The 20,627-nt window shown below is 38.8% G+C and overlaps 1 protein-coding gene across 2 annotated transcripts in view; it reads left to right on the top strand.

Annotated features, from left to right (window-relative positions):
* The window catches only part of DOC2B (double C2 domain beta), a 1,409,852-nt gene extending 1,392,679 nt beyond the window's left edge, over positions 1 to 17,173 (top strand). For both annotated transcript variants that reach the window (XM_075589564.1, XM_075589563.1), the window contains one exon: positions 13,342 to 17,173. In XM_075589564.1, coding sequence (XP_075445679.1) covers positions 13,342 to 13,478 — 137 coding nt within the window. In that variant the 3' untranslated portion in view covers positions 13,479 to 17,173. The remainder of the gene's footprint in view (positions 1 to 13,341) is intronic.
* Positions 17,174 to 20,627: the final 3,454 nt, after the last annotated feature.

Below are 20,627 nucleotides of genomic sequence, written 5' to 3'. Positions count from 1 at the left end.
CGTCCATTGATTGTAAGAGGTGATAAAAATTGGCATAAATGTAGAAGCATGATCCGGTTGCGCTTTAAACAATAGTAATAATATGTTAAGCAGTTAATCATGCACACATGGAATCAATTCTGCAGAGTAGGTCTCTCGGATCTTAATTACTTCTCATGTGGTATAGACAGTCTAGTGATTGGGGGTAATAAACACACATCTTTAAACAGTCCTTTTAAAATGAATGCAGTTGCAAAAAAACATTAAAAATACATTGTATTTCAACCATTGAACAAATCCCAGAATGGCCTTCAATTTAGAATGTATACATGACTCTACCATTACATATAACAGCTAAAGTGCTGGTTTAAAGATAAATAGATTGTTTAAAAGTTGTTGGATGGTTTAAAAATGTTAGAAAAAGGGCTATATAGATAAAAAAGACTATATGGATAAGAAAGACTATATTGATAAAAAATCCATAGAAATAACTGTTAGAATTCATGTGTGGCAGCTTTGTCGAATCACATGTGTCTTTCATATTCCGAATTAATAGAAATATGCTGGACTGCCCAGATAATAGAATGTACAGTAGTATGTAGCATAGTATTAGGGGTTTTGACTCCCCCTTGTGGTGGGCTTTAAAAATGTGTATGAATAGTAGTAGTATTTTAATGATGTATAGTTTTATATTAAAGTTGCGATTTGGTGATATTCTAAAATTCATTTCAAGTGTGGTTGTATGTGGTGCATCCGGGATTTGATTCCATGGTCACAGTGATAATCACTCTATAGCTGTGTGTTAAGTTCGTTGTGCTAAACAGAATCAGATATGCTCCATATGCTCGTTGATACAATGGGAGGTATGTGAACATAAATACAAGTATTGATAGATCCTCAACTTGCGGCGGTACTCGTATAAAAGAGAGGAGGGGGAGAGAGGAAAGAAAAAAAAGGAAAAGGAAGAGAAAATGGAGTAAAAAAAGGAGTAAAAAAAGAAGAAGAAAGGAATAGAAAAGGGAGTAGAAAAGGGAGTGGAAAAAGAAAAAGAAGAAGAAAACATGATTAGTAAACCTTAAAAAATACTTTATTCTAAAAACGCCCCAATGTCTATGTCAATGTTAAGTCCTAGGGGTGCTAGCGTCTTTAGTTTATAGATCCATAGAGTCTCCTTTCTGGCTAATTTGGTGAGTCTATCACCCCCTCGCCAAAGGGGGGGAATTTGTTCTATGGCTCTATAGGTCAGGCCCGAGGGATCTCCCTGATGCTGTAGTGAAAAATGTTTGGACACGCTGTGGGTCATTACCTGTCGTCGGATGTTCCCAATATGCTCTAGTATACGGACCTTTAGAGGTCGGCTGGTACGGCCGACATACTGCAGTCCACAGGGGCAGCTCAGTAGATAGACTACGTAGTCGCTTTTGCAATTAATGAAGTGTGCAGTTTTGAATTTTTCACCTGTCACATGTGATGAAAATTCGATCTTGTCGTTGGAGCCCTGTTTACATGATTTGCAGGTGCTGCACTTGAAAAAACCTTTGGCTGTCGATAGCCAATTCTTTTCCTTTTTGGTGTTGTCTGTTTTAAAGAGACTGGGTGCTAGCTTGGTTTTTATATTGTCTGCCCTTTTGAAAATGACCCTAGGTCTTTCTGGGAGGTAATTTTTAAGAGTGTCATCTCCTAGTAGAAGGTGCCAGTGTTTATTTAGGATTTGTTGTATTTTGTCTGAATCCTGGCTGTACTGAGTAAGAAATGGAGCGTTAAAATCATCTCTTGGTTGTTTCTGGGTTGTTTTAAGAATATCTGTTCTTTGAAGAAGGCCTGTCTTTTTAATGGATTCATCTAATGTGTTTTTGTTGAACCCTTTGGTTACAAACCGATTTTTCAGGATACCCGCTTGCTCTTTAAAGGTGTTACTGTCGCTGCAATTCCGCCTAATTCGGCGGAATTGACCTGGGGGTATGTTGGATAGCCACTTTCTGTGGTGGCAGCTTGTGCGCAGTAGGTAATTGTTGCAGTCTACCTTTTTGAAAAATGTTTTGGTTTTGAAAGTGTTATTCTCGACATAGATGGTGAGATCTAAAAAGTCTACTGAGACTTGGTTTGTACATGCCGTAAATTTTAAATTTATCTCATTGTCATTAATGTATTCCAGAAATCGTTTTAGATCGACCTCGCTTCCTTTCCAGATGAAGAAGATATCGTCAATATATCTTCGCCATAGTGCCAGATCTGCGCTGAATTATTCGTGTGTGGACCAAATTTTGTCCTGTTCCCAGACGTCCATAAAAAGATTGGCATAGCTAGGTGCAAATTTTTTACCCATTGCAGTGCCACATTTTTGTAGGAAATACTTCCCATCAAAGTTTAAAAGGTTATGTTTTAAAATAAAGTTAATACTCTCTAAAATAAAGGATTTTTGTTCTGTATGCATGTTTGGGTCATTGCTAAGTGTCCTATCTATGGCTGAAATGCCATCCTCGTGATTGATGGATGTGTATAGTGATGTTACATCACATGTACATAGTGTAAAATCTGGGCTCCATGTTGTTTGTTCTATCAGATTGATAGTTTGTGTTGTGTCTCTCAGGTATGATTTCATCCCCACGACATAGGGTTGTAGGGAAATGTCTATGTATTCTGATAGTCTTTAGGTGAGAGAGCCTATACCCGAGATGATCGGTCTACCTGGTGGCGCTATCAGACTTTTGTGTATTTTGGGAAGGAAGTAGAAAATTGGCATAACGGGGAATTTAACATTCAGGTATTCGTATTCTTTTGAGTTTATGACCCCTATTTCTTTACCCTTATCTATGTGGTTTAGGTACTCTGTGCAGAAGTTTTTGTGGGGATTTGTTTTTAAACTCTCATATGTTGTAGCATCTGAGAGGATCCTGTCTGCTTCTTTTCTGTAGTTAGTGGTATCCATGATGACTACGCCCCCCCCTTTGTCTGCTTGTTTTATGGTTATTGACTTATCGTCCTCTAGTTGTTTGAGCGCAGTCTTCTCTTTAAGGGTTAGGTTGTGTTTTATTTTACTTCTATTGTTCTGAGTTAGTTTGTCGAAGTCTTCCTGTATTTTCTGGTGGAACGTCTCTATGTTATGGCTTTTAGCCCAGCTGGGATAGAATTTAGATTTTTCTTTTAGGGATGTGTGTTTGAAAGTGTCTTCTTCTATTATCGGAGGTGTGCTGTTGTTTGTGATTTCCCTACTTTGTGCATCTTTGAATAGGAAGAATTTTTCAGTGTGAGTTGTCGTATAAATTTATGTGCGTCTATATATAGATTGAAACCGCTTGCTACAGCCGCTGGTGCAAAGTTGAGGCCCTTTTTGATGAGACTACACTCTTCGGCATTTAAACTCTTTTGGAAACATAAATCACACACCACGAAACACAGCGACTACTACGACTACAATCACAGGGCTAGATCACCCTTAGAAAACCACAGAGCAAGATCTCCCATAGAACAGAGAGAAAATAGATACGAAAGGGAACGTAGCCCGAGGAGAGATCAAAGGTCACCACCCACACACTCAAGACATCCAGGGCCTTTTTTAGAGAAGGCCCCAGTGAAGAAAGCCCCCCCCCTAACAACACAGAACAGATATCTACTTCTAGAAGGACAGAGAGAACAAGACTCCCCAAACACAAGGGCCAGAAAAAGACCACACGAGGAAAACGGGGAGGAAGAAATCAGCAGAAAAAGACAAACAACACAATAGAAACTAGCAACATATTCAACCTAAGCAAAAAGAGTTTAAATGCCGAAGAGTGTAGTCTCATCAAAAAGGGCCTCAACTTTGCACCAGCGGCTGTAGCAAGCGGTTTCAATCTATATATAGATGCACATAAATTTATACAACAACTCACACTGAAAAAATTCTTCCTATCCAAAGATGCACAAAGTAGGGAAATCACAAACAGCACACCTCCGATAATAGAAGAAGACACTTTCAAACACACATCCCTAAAAGAAAAATCTAAATTCTATCCCAGCTGGGCTAAAAGCCATAACATAGAGACTCCACCAGAAAATACAGGAAGACTTCAACAAACTAACTCAGAACAATAGAAGTAAAATAAAACACAACCTAACCCTTAAAGAGAAGACTGCGCTCAAACAACTAGAGGACGATAAGTCAATAACCATAAAACAAGCAGACAAAGGGGGGGGGGGGGCGTAGTCATCATGGATACCACTAACTACAGAAAAGAAGCAGACAGGATCCTCTCAGATGCTACAACATATGAGAGTTTAAAAACAAATCCCCACAAAAACTTCTGCACAGAGTACCTAAACCACATAGATAAGGGTAAAGAAATAGGGGTCATAAACTCAAAAGAATACGAATACCTGAATGTTAAATTCCCCGTTATGCCAATTTTCTACTTCCTTCCCAAAATACACAAAAGTCTGATAGCGCCACCAGGTAGACCGATCATCTCGGGTATAGGCTCTCTCACCTCAAGACTATCAGAATACATAGACATTTCCCTACAACCCTATGTCGTGGGGATGAAATCATACCTGAGAGACACAACACAAACTATCAATCTGATAGAACAAACAACATGGAGCCCAGATTTTACACTATGTACATGTGATGTAACATCACTATACACATCCATCAATCACGAGGATGGCATTTCAGCCATAGATAGGACACTTAGCAATGACCCAAACATGCATACAGAACAAAAATCCTTTATTTTAGAGAGTATTAACTTTATTTTAAAACATAACCTTTTTAACTTTGATGGGAAGTATTTCCTACAAAAATGTGGCACTGCAATGGGTACAAAATTTGCACCTAGCTACGCCAATCTTTTTATGGACGTCTGGGAACAGGACAAAATTTGGTCCACACACGAATAATTCAGCGCAGATCTGGCACTATGGCGAAGATATATTGACGATATCTTCTTCATCTGGAAAGGAAGCGAGGTCGATCTAAAACGATTTCTGGAATACATTAATGACAATGAGATAAATTTAAAATTTACGGCATGTACAAACCAAGTCTCAGTAGACTTTTTAGATCTCACCATCTATGTCGAGAATAACACTTTCAAAACCAAAACATTTTTCAAAAAGGTAGACTGCAACAATTACCTACTGCGCACAAGCTGCCACCACAGAAAGTGGCTATCCAACATACCCCCAGGTCAATTCCGCCGAATTAGGCGGAATTGCAGCGACAGTAACACCTTTAAAGAGCAAGCGGGTATCCTGAAAAATCGGTTTGTAACCAAAGGGTTCAACAAAAACACATTAGATGAATCCATTAAAAAGACAGGCCTTCTTCAAAGAACAGATATTCTTAAAACAACCCAGAAACAACCAAGAGATGATTTTAACGCTCCATTTCTTACTCAGTACAGCCAGGATTCAGACAAAATACAACAAATCCTAAATAAACACTGGCACCTTCTACTAGGAGATGACACTCTTAAAAATTACCTCCCAGAAAGACCTAGGGTCATTTTCAAAAGGGCAGACAATATAAAAACCAAGCTAGCACCCAGTCTCTTTAAAACAGACAACACCAAAAAGGAAAAGAATTGGCTATCGACAGCCAAAGGTTTTTTCAAGTGCAGCACCTGCAAATCATGTAAACAGGGCTCCAACGACAAGATCAAATTTTCATCACATGTGACAGGTGAAAAATTCAAAACTGCACACTTCATTAATTGCAAAAGCGACTACGTAGTCTATCTACTGAGCTGCCCTTTGTGGACTGCAGTATGTCGGCCGTACCAGCCGACCTCTAAAGGTCCGTATACTAGAGCATATTGGGAACATCCGATGACAGGTAATGACCCACAGCGTGTCCAAACATTTTTCACTACAGCATCAGGGAGATCCCTCGGGCCTGACCTATAGAGCCATAGAACAAATTCCCCCCCTTTGGCGAGGGGGTGATAGACTCACCAAATTAGCCAGAAAGGAGACTCTATGGATCTATAAACTAAGGACGCTAGCACCCCTAGGACTTAACATTGACATAGACATTGGGGCTTTTTTAGAATAAAGTATTTTTTAAGGTTTACTAATCATGTTTTCTTCTTCTTTTTCTTTTTCCACTCCCTTTTCTACTCCCTTTTCTATTCCTTTCTTCTTCTTTTTTTACTCCTTTTTTTACTCCATTTTCTCTTCCTTTTCCTTTTTTTTCTTTCCTCTCTCCCCCTCCTCTCTTTTATACGAGTACCGCCGCAAGTTGAGGATCTATCAATACTTGTATTTATGTTCACATACCTCCCATTGTATCAACGAGCATATGGAGCATATCTGATTCTGTTTAGCACAACGAACTTAACACACAGCTATAGAGTGATTACCACTGTGAAATCCCCGATGCACCACATACAACCACACTTGAAATGAATTTTAGAATATCACCAAATCGCAACTTTAATATAAAACTATACATCATTAAAATACTGCTACTATTCATACACATTTTTAAAACCCACCACAAGGGGGAGTCAAAACCCCTAATACTATGCTACATACTACATTCTATTATCTGGGCAGTCCAGCATATTTCTATTAATTCGGAATATGAAAGACACATGTGATTCGACAAAGCTGCCACACATGAATTCTAACAGCTATTTCTATGGATTTTTTATCAATATAGTCTTTCTTATCCATATAGTCTTTTTTATCTATATAGCCCTTTTTCTAACATTTTTAAACCATCCAACAACTTTTAAACAATCTATTCATCTTTAAACCAGCACTTTAGCTGTTATACGTAATGGTAGAGTCATGTATACATTCTAAATTGAAGGCCATTCTGGGATTTGTTCAATGGTTGAAATACAATGTATTTGTAATGTTTTTTTGCAACTGCATTCATTTTAAAAGGACTGTTTAAAGATGTGTGTTTATTACCCCCAATCACTAGACTGTCTATACCACATGAGAAGTAATTAAGATCCGAGAGACCTACTCTGCAGAATTGATTCCATGTGTGCATGATTAACTGCTTAACATATTATTACTATTGTTTAAAGCGCAACCGGATCATGCTTCTACATTTATGCCACTTTTTATCACCTCTTACAATCAATGGACGACAATTCCAACACCCAATAATGAATAAAGGTTGTTTTTATAACATTTTATATTAATTTACATCATGCAATTATACCAGCACTAATTGATTGCAATCAAACAATCAATTAGGTATCAGGCCTATAAGAAGAGAAGACACAGGGCATCCGGCAGGAACCTGACGAAGCATCACTGCGAAACGCGTAGTTCCCTGCCGGAGCCCATTGACTGAAGGACCCAGCCAGCCTGCTGACATCCGGTAAGCCCTCCTCTTCCGGTCCCGCCGTCGGACGCGATCACGGGAGGCACACTGGTGAGAGGAGCAGGACCGGACGATCGGGCTGATGCTGGGCTGTTGCCTAAGCTGTATCGTGAGTGTTATCTTGTTTTTTGCTGTTTTTGCACTTAATAAATCCTATTTTGCTTACTCACCGTGTTCGGCCCTTTTTCTTCTAATTTGGGCACCCGGGAGATAAGCCACTTGCATACTGCCTCCACTGGGAGGGTGAGGAAGCTATCCATTGCTTCTGGCAGCACTCTGATAAAGAAAGACTGCCTATTAGATTCTGCAAACCAGCACAACTATCCCATTCAAACTTCTGACAGACAGCAGGCTATACAAAAGCCTGCTAATCACCCGCTCACACCAACCCCTTTTTATTCCACTTACCCCCAATCTTAGATCTGCTCACAAATTGATCAATTTACCACAGAATTTTATTTAAGATTTTTAAGAACTTTTTTAAGAATTTTTATTTTATATTTTATGAGACAACTTTTATCAATGTATACTGTTTGGCTACCTAAACACTGATTACGTGTTCCTTATCTTCTCATTTCATCTTTTGAGTGAAATCCCGTGCGCTGACCAACCCTCCATCTCCACTGCAACTATAAGAAGATTCCGGGCTTTATCTTCTCTACAGGTCCAGCTGCAGAAAACAACAAGGGCAAGTATACACTACCCTTCATTTGGTTACACATTTCAACTTAGGTAGCATCACAAGCCTAAAAAAACAAGGGAGCGCCCCAGCCTCTTTTCTTTTTGTCATATTTAGCGCTGCCCATTTTATGACGCTTAGTGTTGAAGCGAATTTCCCTAGAAGCTTCATGCATTCTTCTGCTGAAGTTCTGGTTGCTTTCCTGAGCTTCCTCGCTTGCAGTGCTATGTCTTGCCTCCTTATGTCTGGCAACGTCACCTCTTTTGCCGTGTTGAATTCCACCCCCAAAAACTTTAGCAGTTGAGTGGGTACTAGGTGACTCGTCTGTTTATTAACCAACCGTGTTGTTCCAGAAAGGTTATGACCATCTCCTGGTCTTGTTCTAGTTTCTCCCGACTTCTTGACTTTACCAAGATGTCGTCCAGGTATGGGTATATTTCTACCCCTCTTTTTCTCATTTCTGCCACTAATGGGGCTAGAACTTTTGCAAATGTCCTTGGAGAGGTCGCCAGACCGAATGGCAGTGCTGTGTACTGAAAATTATGTTGGTTCACTGCGAACCTTAGGAATCTTTGGTGTCCCCTTGATACGGGCACATGTAGATAAGCGTCCCTTAAGTCTATCGATACCATCCAGTCTCCTGGTTGTACCTCTTGAATGATCAGGTTCAAAGATACCATCTTGAATTTTCTTATTTTCAAGAATGAATTTACCATTCTTAGGTCTAGGATTGCTCTGCAATCTCCTGAAGGCTTTTGTACTAGAAATATTCTGGAATAAATTCCACCTCCTCTGTCTTCCTGAGGTACCTTCGTTATTACTTCTGCTTGTAGTAACTTTTTAAAAACTGAATTCATTTGCCTTCTTTTTGCCTTGGACTGTACACTTGTTGTTAGGCATATATTTCTTCTTGGCATTTCTTTGAACTCTATGCTGTACCCCCGACGAATGGTTTCCAATACCCATTTGTCCTGTATTGTTTGGGCCCATGTTGCAAAAAACTGCGTCAGTCTTCCTCCCACTGGCAACTGCTGGGCCCTTTGACCTTCATGTGAATTTGTTCTTGGCAAATGATCCTCTTCCTCTGGTGCCTCGAAAAAGCCGGTTCTGACCGCCTCTCCATGCTGTTTGCCTTGAAAACGATTTGCCAGGTATATATGTTTTTGCCTCCTTGTACTGATTTCTATTAGACTGATGGAAACCGAATCTTCTGTTCCTGTTTTCCTGGGGCAAAAAACTACTCTTACCTCCTGATGCTTTCGTTATTATAGCATCCAGCTTGTTGCCAAACAGGAATTCTCCTTCAAACGGTAATCCGCATAAACTATTCTTTGACGCTGCGTCCGCCATCCATTGTCTGAGCCATAATGCCCTTCTTGCTGATACAGCTAAGGCCATAGATTTAGCTGCTAATCTGACCGCATCCAAAGAAGCCTCCGCTATGTAGTCTATCACCCATTTTACTCAGACAGCGCCTTTAAGATAGAACTTTTTTACACCATTGTCTAGTGCCTCCTCTATGTTGGCAATCCAGACACGCATTGCCCTTGCTGCCGATGTAGTTGCTATGGCCTTACACGGCTCGCAGCTGCGGCTGCTACCCCCCATGCGTGTACCGGGTTCCTGGGGGTTCCTTCTACCGCAGCGTTTTCAAACACTAGTGCCGTCAGTCTAAGCCTTACACGGCTCGTAGATGCTCCCCCCCCCACGCGTTTACCGGGTTCCTGGGGGTTCCCCCGACTCCTGGGGGTCTCCATCTTGCCACCCTCATGGGCGCGTCGATCGGAGCTTCAGGGCAGAGAGGTTGAGGTCCCTGGATCGCTGCACAAAGTGCAGTTAGATGAGTCGCTTAGAAAACAAAAAATCATACTCCTTGCTGTGAGGATAGGAAAAAGACTAAGGTGCAGGTAGAGGGAGGGGCCTTTATGGCCTACCTGCAAAAGTCAATTTCCTGTCCTACCTAGAGTGAGGAGGGATTAACCCAAAGGTGCCCACTGCCAGGGTGATCAGGAAAGATATGTACACCAATTTTACACATGGCTATAATTGTATACTCAGTACAATGTAATCCTTTCATTACAAGAAGTTGCGTGTCATACTGTATATAAAGATATATACTATGGCTCATATAAATGTCTGAAACACATCAAGAGATTAATCTGATAATGTGTCATGAAATTCATGTAATAAACAATAGTATGGTTTTTAGTGTTTAAAGTGAATGTAGGATATGTCTGTCTCATCTAATAGAGTATATACAGTAATCTTGACTATCTTAAGTATGGGTGTACAATAATGTACAGTGGCGGCCGCCTTTAGCCTCCTGCGGCCGTTTCCCCGCGATTTTTTAAATCGCGGGCAGATGCGGCATGTTTTTGGCCGTTTTGGGCGCTGCGGGCGCTTTCAATGTTTAGCGCCATTAGCGCTGTCAGGTGAATGCGGCTGAAAAACGGAAAACATCCCCAAATTTTTTCGGGGATGTAGGAGGATAAAAGGGGCCGCAACAGTATCTACATTTTTTAACAATAATTGCCAAGAGACTGAAGTAGTGAACAAAACTTTTATTCCTACAGGTTTTGGTAATGCACATGCGTAACGTGTCTTTAATGCATGTGCATTAATTGGAATTGATGTTATAGTTTTGCCAATGCACATGTTCAGTGTATTGGCTAACGTGTCTGCTCTGCGCAACAGAAACCCTCTTTAATACAGCCAACGTAACGCTGAACGGACGTTATTTTTGCATATCATTAGCTTTGTGGATACCATTAAAACTAAGGAAAACAAACGGACATTACCTATTTAGGTAAAATCCCTTTAGTAGCCCAGAATTAATAAAGTTCTGTGGATCGACCCCATTGATATATATACTGCGAGAAAGGATGGGGAGGGAAGGAAAGAATGAGAAAATCCCCTGCTCAGCTAAATAATACCTAGTAATAAAAGGAGAGTAGATAAGGTGCTGGGCTGAGAAATGTGTCAACAAATGTACCAAAGAAAAGTGAAATATTAGTGCATAAACTAGCGCTGGTGTCGTAATGGGAATAAATATGAATTGTAATATAACATGAAACATAAAGTCCTGTAAACACAAGTCCACAAAGCTGCCCAAAATAGTTCCACTGGTAATCTCAACCAGTAATAGTACTGTAGAAAAACAGACCACCTGTGGTGCTGTGGTATGAAGAAACTTGCACTCCTATGTGCAAAGATTGCAATATAAGTCACTACCGATGATATTCAATACTCAGAAGACTTTGTACCTCAAAGAAAAGGAGACAAAAACATGGAAAATACTTCCATAGTGTATTACCCAAATAACAATAGCTGGCTGAAGCAATTTAATATTCCAAATGGAAAAATGATAATCTGAATAAAAAATTTTTTTTTAAAAATGTACAAATGTACACCACAATATAACAAACATAAAAATAGCGCTCCTTGCACTCAATATAATAGCTGCTCTGCCGATTGTGAAGTAATTTGCATGTTTTTCTGACATATATTGCAATTTTTGCACATAGGAGTGCAAGTTTCTTCATACCACAGTGCCACAGAAGGTCTGTTTTTTCTACAAATGTACCAAAGAGTTGAAAGTTGATACAGCTTGATAAAGGGCACATGGCCCGAAAAGCGTAGGTGTGGTGCTGTTGGAGACATCTGGGGGCTTTTTTTGTTTGATTCCTTTATGAAATAAAAGGTTTTTCTTTTTTTAACCCGTGTGCCTCCTCCTGCTTTTTTGGCAGTGCGCTGCCTGCTTTCTCTTTCTTAAAGAGTTCAAAGCTCAGTTCAAAATAGCACTCATTAATCCAAATATGTATGTGAGAATAATTACAAATAATCTTTATTCAGTTAGTAGATTAAAATAAGTGGTGTATCAAAATAGACCAAACAAGGCGATCTACAGAGGCAGTAATTATACCTGCTAGTGTACAGGTGTGTACAGTTATTGTCGATATTGATGATAACCTATAGATTAAGGAGGTATAGGTATTGTGTTAGAACAGCTTATTTAGTTCAGTCCTGACATGGTTAGTGAGGTGACTTGAATATATAGCCTGTTAATAAATTGCTGAACTTATGTGCCTCTGGGCTCACTTAGTCCCTCTGAAGATGCAGTTGGCTAAGAAAAGACTCAAAGAGTCACTATTGGAGAGATCCCAATAGCTAAAAAGTGGTATATATACTTGGACCCTAAATATCGGTCATGTTAGTATATAGATTGATTAGCCAATTTACTAGAACCCCTTGAGGGAGAGATATACTGCTTTGTACATTTGAGCGACCCCATTGACAGCTCTCTAATACATGCCTTGGATCTCTTTCATCAAAAATGAAGTTGCCTTTTTGCACGGAAACGTTGGATGCTACCATGACTTGTTTAAGACATTAAATGACTTTTTTGTTGCCTTTTGACTTCTCCTTATTTTTGGTGTGCTTGACTTAATTTTTCACAATCATGTTTTAATGATGCATCAATATTCACAAACTTTTTATTATACAATATAATATCACATTACATAGAAACACAAAGACGTTTTTTAACATGGGAAATAAAAGCCTAGCTTAAAAAAAAAAAAAAAAAAAAAGAGACGATTATGGTTCAAAATACGACTGAAGTGCTGAAACAGTTGAGAAAGAAAATGGTGTGTTGCTGAGGTACATACTGTATCCACTGAGTTTTCCGCAGATGAATTTTTTCTGCTTTTGCAGAATTATGGAATTCTATACAGACCATTATTGTTAAATGTTTAATAACTTACAATATGTACGAGTTAAAACACATCATAATTTGTTGTGTTAACAAATTTACTGTAGTATGTATTAGAGATGGGCGAATAATTTGCCAACAAGCGAATTTGCTTTGAATATGGCATTTATTCGCAAGTGTCAATATTTGTGGATTGATAAAAAAAAAAAATTGATTCGCCTAAGCCTAAATTAGAAAAGTCTTTAAACCTTTGTGTAATTCCACCTGTGGACGCTATTCACAATGTTGTCCTAAACTTTTGATTCACCACCAGACTCTGAAATATTGGATTGCCGGGGTGGAGGGGGGCAGGGACAGGGAGTGGGAGGAGAGAGAATATTAATAAAAAATTGGCAAAATATTTTGTGGGTCAAATTTTGAAACATTCACCCATCTCTAGTATGTGCCTGTGGCTTACAGTTTTACTGAATGACTAGGCATAATCACTAGACAGTATCAAGCAGTACTGTCCTCTATCTTTATCATATATGTATAATCAATATATCATATATCTACATATCTGTCTTTCTATCTATACCTCTCTCTCTTCTTCATGACATTTCATAATGCCAAAACCAAATAAAATGCCTTTTATTTTCCTTTCTAAAGGTGGAGTTGTTTTGGGAATCAATGCAAAAGGAGAGCGTCTTAAACACTGGTTCGATTGCCTGAAAAACAAAGACAAGAAAATTGAACGTTGGCACACATTAACGAACGAGCTCCCGGGAGCTGTCCTCAGTGATTGACCTGAATTGCCTACTCTGTGTTGTGCTAGCACAGCTGTATAGGACAAGACACAAGCTATGCCTTTGGCCTTGCCACAGTTTACTGTTCAGAATGGAGGTGAGGGAAGGCGGCACTAGTCTCTTCCCCTCTATAAGTTACTGCTCCTTCCACCCAATATAAAATTATTGAGTCACACAGCCACAGGCAGCATGTTTTGTTCAGGTCTCTGGTTTTTAAGCTCCCATCTCTAAAATGTCACTCAGCTTCTGGTGGTTAAAAAAACCCACACATTCACAGGTAAAGCTGCATTGTGAACGGTGAGAAGAGATGGGTGAATTATTTGCGCAAGTTCGGATCTGTCGTGATTATTGCATTTATTCACAAGCAAGTGTTCACATTTTCTGCAAAAATAGTCGATATTTTTTGTAAACATTTGTCGAATTGAAGATAAAAAAAAATAGTTTTTTCAAGCTAAATGAAATATTTGTTAGAAACCCAGTTACTGATGGTTGGTTTTCTACTGTAGTGAATAGGAGTCTATCACATTAAACATGACATTGTCTTACTCCTTTCATTGGTGGAGTTATCTGCAGGTGTTGCAGACCCTCAAGCACTGAAAGGAGATAAAAAAGGTGTAGATCCTTTCCAGCATGGAAGAGTATATTAATATATAGTCCTATACAGGGGCAAACTGCATTTAAATGTACAGTCTAATATAGAAAAATTAGTTAAAAAAATTTCAGTGATTAATACCGTTAAAAAAAAATAAGAGGTCTAAAAGCTATTTTAGTCATCAAACATCCTTACAATACATGAAACTGGTGAGTGATTTTACATAATTTAGCTCCCCCTTTTGCAAGATATCCCTGTGTGCATTGAGCAGGACATGCTCTGACACTTCCATAAGAACAGTTCTTCATCTGCTGAGTCCCTTTGATCTAGCAGAGTGGATGAAAACATGATTCTCTAACATCTGAAACAAGGTCACATCTACAGTTCAAGGTTGTTGAAAAGACATACTGTATCATTTAAAAAAAAAAAAAGTGAACATTTTGCTTTAACTAATGATTGTACTTACACAATGATTATATTTGTTGAATAAGTGAAACAGCACCTTTAAAGCGGCATGTTATGGTTGGGGTTTTATCCAAAGAAATTGCTATGATGCATTTTAAAATAATATTGAATAAGACTATAATCCAGACCATCTAAGGTTTCGTTTACTTCAAGAACAAAGCTGCATCAATTAATTAGCTGACAAATTATTATAATTTATGAATATATAGACAGGGCGCTAGCTCAACCAGTAAAACGTGTTTACAATTCTAAGTCTGTGGGAATGTTACAAGTGATTAAAAGCATTTAAAAGTAAATGAAATAGTGAAAGGGATACACAATCTGTAAATTAAATACCCTACCTAAACATACATCACAATTGAGGAGGTTATATTAGTTAATCCAGTAATCTCAGTGAAAAAACACTTTTCTAGAAAAAAAAAAAGACCTACAGTACAGTATGGGGCCTATTCTAGTAGCTCCAAAGTAGGTCCAGGCAGTTTGGCATGTTCAGAAGTCAGAGAATGAAATGGGTGAAAAAAAACCTGTATTCTCTTTTGCAAATCGCATCACTTAAACCACACCTATAAAAAGTGACAACATTCAATTCACCCGGATTGTGCTTGCTTTTGAAGCTGGAGGAGGGGCACCAGTTTTGTAGCATCTCCAGTTTTATATATGTCATCTCAAACTTACCTCCAAATTTATTAGGGAGAGATGCCTATGCTGAAAGAGGAAAACACCTTATTTACTTTGGGAGATATGCTGATGTAAATGTAAATGTTACACCTCCTAAAAAAATTATAGGGTATTGGTGTCAGACCCACTCTCACATTGAAGTAAACTATATGCTGGAAAATCTACTTTTAGCTAGGGGAGGGGACCACAGGTGTGAGTAGTAGAGCTCAAATATGCTGTGACAATGTAATGTCCCAGCATCTGTTTCAGGTCAATGCCAGAGCTCCTGCCCTGAGTACCAGAGGTTGTGGGTCCCAAATATTGTGGTTCTAATACCAAAATCCTTTTCAAGTATTTTAGAAGGTGTGACATTTAAATATATTTATCGCACTCCACTTCCTCCTCCAGCACACAAAAGCCCTATTTCAGGCTCTGGAGGAAACTCCCAATTCCTATCTCGCCTCCTTGAGGTGGCGAAAAAGAAAATGTGAGTTGTTTGAAGAGGCCTTTTGCATTTTTTAGAACTACAGTACTAGAATTCATCTAGTTAGCAAAAAATGCGAGTTTTATTATTCCACACGGATTTGCAGTCGGAATGAAACCGGTTGTAAAATGCAATTTTTTGTACAGTTTGTACATGCAAGAAAGGCTTACAGACTAGCAAAGCATGCCAATCTGCTTCTATAGGGCACTTTAGAAGGAGTTTGTAATACTTCAGAGCTATTAGAAAAGGCCCTACGGTATGTGCAGCTTTTTTTCTTGGTGGGCCCTCCAGTTAAATCCGATGGGAAGTAGTCAAACAATGTGAGATATAAAACACAAGTGTGATCATGGTAACAATTTTAAAATCACATCTAGGTTGGTATGCTACAATGATCATATGAATACGAGATGACATTATTCCAAACACATTTAACAAGTTAATGTAAGCCTTAGATGATGTTTCCCCTCAATCCTCAGAGCAGTCTTTCACGCATACTGTATGTGCAGGTGTGCTTTCTTCCAGCTTTCTTTTGGTAACCATGAAAGACTCCCTGCGTTTTCGCAGTCCGCTGTGTATCAACTGGGAACACATGGCGTTTTCACAAGCGTCTCTACGATCAGCCAGTCATTGATTTTTGTTGCTGCTCATGATGTATTATCATACATCATTTCCATTCAGTCTTAATTGGAAAGTAGAAACAAAGTGGATAGCAACCCACATCAGTGCTTCAGAGTGAAACTTGAAATAAAGTCCAATTCATCTTTGATGTACTGTATCATGTATTTCTCAGGTTTTAGAAAAAAGGAGGATATAAGAATCCTAGTTTTCCCTTAATAAAGGGGTGAGTAATATAAATGTCAATCTTACCACGAGTAATATAAACCAAATCTTAATTGGAAAGTATAAGAGGAGGGATTAGGGAGGTTTCAGAATCCACTGATATAGCCTGAATATATAAACAAAATAGTGTATTCAGGCAGTTTTGTCAATGCTCCACTATTCCCTAGTTCCCACAATAGAGGCTGCGCTCATCCGTTGGATCTTCAAAGTCTTTCAGATTTTCTTTTCCCCACTATTCCCTACACATTTTTCCCTCAACCAGCAGGGTACATAGTTTGGTACAGGTTGTGCTCTTTCAAACATGAACAATAATTAATTACCAGCTGAAATTGCGATCAATGGTCGGACGATGTTACAGATGCAAGTGGAAGCCTCGCATAATCAAAGGGGAAGCATTAGGGAAACTACACACAGCAGACTATAGAGAGGCTTGGAAAAACCCTACATTACTGAAAGAATGCTGGGGAAACATCACACCTGTGTCTGCTCTTACAATGAAGGGGAAGCATAATATTAGTCTTATATCAACTTTGTAATTGTGGGTGGAATACAGCAGAAATGTTGACTTTCAAGAGCTAAAATCAGTGAGATTTGGGAATATATATATATTTGTGAAAAAGAAAGTACACCATCTTTTAAATCTATGGTTTTACATATCAGGACATAATAATGATCTGTTCCTTAGCAGGTTTTAAAATGAGGTAAATACAACCTCAGATGAACAAAAACACATGACATATTACACCGTGTCATGATTTATTTAACAAAAATAAAGCCAAAATGGAGAAGCCATGTGTGAAAAATTAAGTATACCTTATGATTCAATAGCTTGTAGAACCACCTTTAGCAGCAATAACTTGAAGTAATCGTTTTCTGTATGACTATCAGTCTCTTACATCGTTGTGGAGGAATTTTGGCCCACTCTTCTTTACAACGTTGCTTCAGTTCATTGAGGTTTGTGGGCATTTGTTTATGCACAGCTCTCTTAAGGTCCAGCCACAGCATTTCAATCGGGTGGAGTCTGGAATTTGACTGGGCCTTTGCAACACCTTGATTCTTTTTTTCCCCCAGCCATTCTGTTGTAGATTTGCTGGTGTGCTTGGGATCAGTGTCCTTTTGCATGACCCAATTTCAGCCAAACTTTAGTTGTCGGACAGATGGCCTCACATTTGACTCTAGAATACTCTGGTATACAGAGGAGTTCATGGTCGACTCAATGACTGCAAGGTTCCCAGATCCTGTGGCTGCAAAACAAGACCAAAACATCACCCCTCCATCACCGTGCTTTACTGTTGGTATGAGGTGTTTGTGCTGATATGCTGTGTTTGGTATTCGCCAAACATGGCGCTGTGCATTATGGCCAAACATCTCCACTTTGGTCTCGTCTGTTCAAAGGACATTGTTCCAGAAGTCTTGTGGTTTGTTCAGATGCTGAACAAACCTAAGCCGTGCTGCCATGCAAACCTAACCTGTGCTGCCATGTTCTTTTTAGAGAGAAGAGGCTTTCTCCTGGCAACCCATACAAACAAACCATACTTGTTCAGTCTTTTTCTAATTTACTGTGATGAACTTTAACATGTAACATGCTAACTGAAGCATGTAGAGTCTGAGATGTAACTCTTGGTTTTTTTTGCAATTTCTCTGAGCATTGCATGGTCTGACCTTGGGGTGAATTTGCTGGGACGTCCACTCCTGGGAAGATTGGCAACCGTCTTGAATGTTTTCCACTTTTGAATAATCTTTCTCACTGTAGAATGATGGACTTTAAATTGTTTGGAAATGGCCTTATAACACTTCTCAGATTGATAGGCAGCAACAATTGCTTCTCTAAGATAATTGCTGATGTCTTTCCTCCTTGGCATTGTGTTAACATACACATGAATGCTCCAGACAAGAAAACTGCTAAAACTTTGGCTTTAGAGGTGGTCACACTTGCGGATGATCAATTAATCAAGGGCATTTGATTAGCAGCACCTGTCTGCTACTTAGCATCTTAATTCCTATGGAAGCAGTAAGGGTGTACTTAGTTTTCCACATATGGCTTCTCCATCTTGGCTTTATTTTTGTTAAATAAATCACGACACAGTGTAATATGTCATGTGTTGTTGTTCATCTGAGGTTGTATTTCCCTAATTTTAAGAGCTGTTAAGGAACAGATGATTGTTATTATGTCCTGATCTGTAAAACCATAGTATTCAAAGAGGCTGTACTTTATTTTTCACGTGTGTGTGTGTGTGTGTGTGTGTGTGTGTGTGTGTGTGTGTGTGTGTGTGTGTGTGTGTGTGTGTGTGTGTGTGTGTGTGTGTGTGTGTGTGTGTGTGTGTGTGTGTGTACTATATATATATTTATTTTTTTATCAAAGGGACGCTATTGTTGTCTATGGAAGTTATAGAATCAATGACCTGACTCAAAATTAGTGAGACTCACAGCAGAAATGAGAGACATTTGACAGGTCTAATAATGTCTTCTACTATATATTTGATCATGTAACCTATTACACTATATACAATTTCAAATTACTACAATTGCCTTAGTATTGCCATAAACACACTACCGTAAGATTTCTTTTTTCATCTAATCAACAATACAGACTGCATAAGCAAGTATCACACACAAAAATGACATATAGTACCTTGCAAAACACTGTATGTGGGGACTTCTGGTTTCCCTGAGGAGCACACACATGGGGCTTACAACTAAATGTGTAACGGGAACCTTAGTTTAGTTATATACTGTAGCCTGGCATTACTGGGTTAGTTTAACCTGGTTGGTTCATACATACAACATGCATGCATATGTCTACTAGGGCATCTAGAAATTCCATATTTACACCTACAAAGTTAAATGGAAGAGAACTTAAATAAATATTTACTACGGCACTCCTATAAAAGTCACAGCTTCCTGCTTTACTCTGAGAACAAATTGAATGTACAGTAATGGTGCAGCAGGCTTAAACCAGGTTTGTTCTAAATTGGTCCCACTTTGATCATATGTCATGTAGTTGTTTTTTAGTTATCTAGTTGGACGATTTCAGCAAAAATTCCATTATCCATCTCTGACTGATAGTTTTAGGTTTATCTGTCTAAAGTCACATAATTTCTTAAGAAGACATACTGAGTAAATTGTATATAATTGTATAGGGGATGTTCCTTGATGATACAATTCTTATATTTGTAGGGAGATCACGGCTGGTAAATACTCACAGTGGTATATTTTTCAGCATTTGAGCTCCAGTGGGTCATATAACCAATCATGGTTGTGACATAAGCCTATTAATTCCCTCCCTCCATCTGAAAATATGTTATTTACTGATATTCTGCATGCACATAACTGAGTATGTTTATTCTGTTTTCATAAATTCCCTGATCTTAACCCATCATTATTAATTACTCATTTTGTTTCCTGAAAGTGCCAGGATATCAATAGGGAATACTGTATATCCTATTCTGAAGTGTGTGGTTTATGTTTGAGGGGCATAGGGGTGGAGAGGATTAAGTGAAGTGAATGTTGGTGTTTTCATATGGTAGGGAAATATAGTGATGCTAATGGAGTGCATATCCTTCTTGCACTGAATGGGTTAACAATTGTAACACAAAGGCAGTACTAAGCAGCTTTATCCTTTGTAATGGATGCAAATATGTGCTGCATATGAGCAATAGGCCTTCTTAATTTTGCAATACTTTAGTGGTTGAAAATAAAGTGCTACCTGCATTTGGTCCTATTTTGCTATGAATATGTCCAGCTATCCAGCAATCTTTAGGTATCTCTCAGGGATACAGGGTCATGATTCCCACACCCTCTCTTTGTAATTGGGTATTGACAGAGAGATTAAAGACTTTGGTCACCGAACATGTGAAACAGCAGAGTATATTACTATATAGTCCTATACAGGGGCAAACTGCATTTAAATGTACAGTCTAGTATAGAAAAATTAGTTAAAAAAATCTCAGTAATACGTTTAATTTGTTACTTGATTGTAAGATTTGTTTAAAAAGGACAGAAGCTTTAACTCATTAAACATATCACTCAGTTTAATTTGAGACTAGATAGGACTGCACTTTTGTAATGTTGCTATCTTCATCAGCCGGGTCAGTCCTATCCATTTCTGCTA

Source organism: Ascaphus truei, chromosome 3 (genome assembly GCF_040206685.1).
Source record: "Ascaphus truei isolate aAscTru1 chromosome 3, aAscTru1.hap1, whole genome shotgun sequence".
NCBI lineage: Eukaryota > Metazoa > Chordata > Amphibia > Anura > Ascaphidae > Ascaphus > Ascaphus truei.
This window is presented reverse-complemented; position numbering and strand designations above follow the sequence as displayed.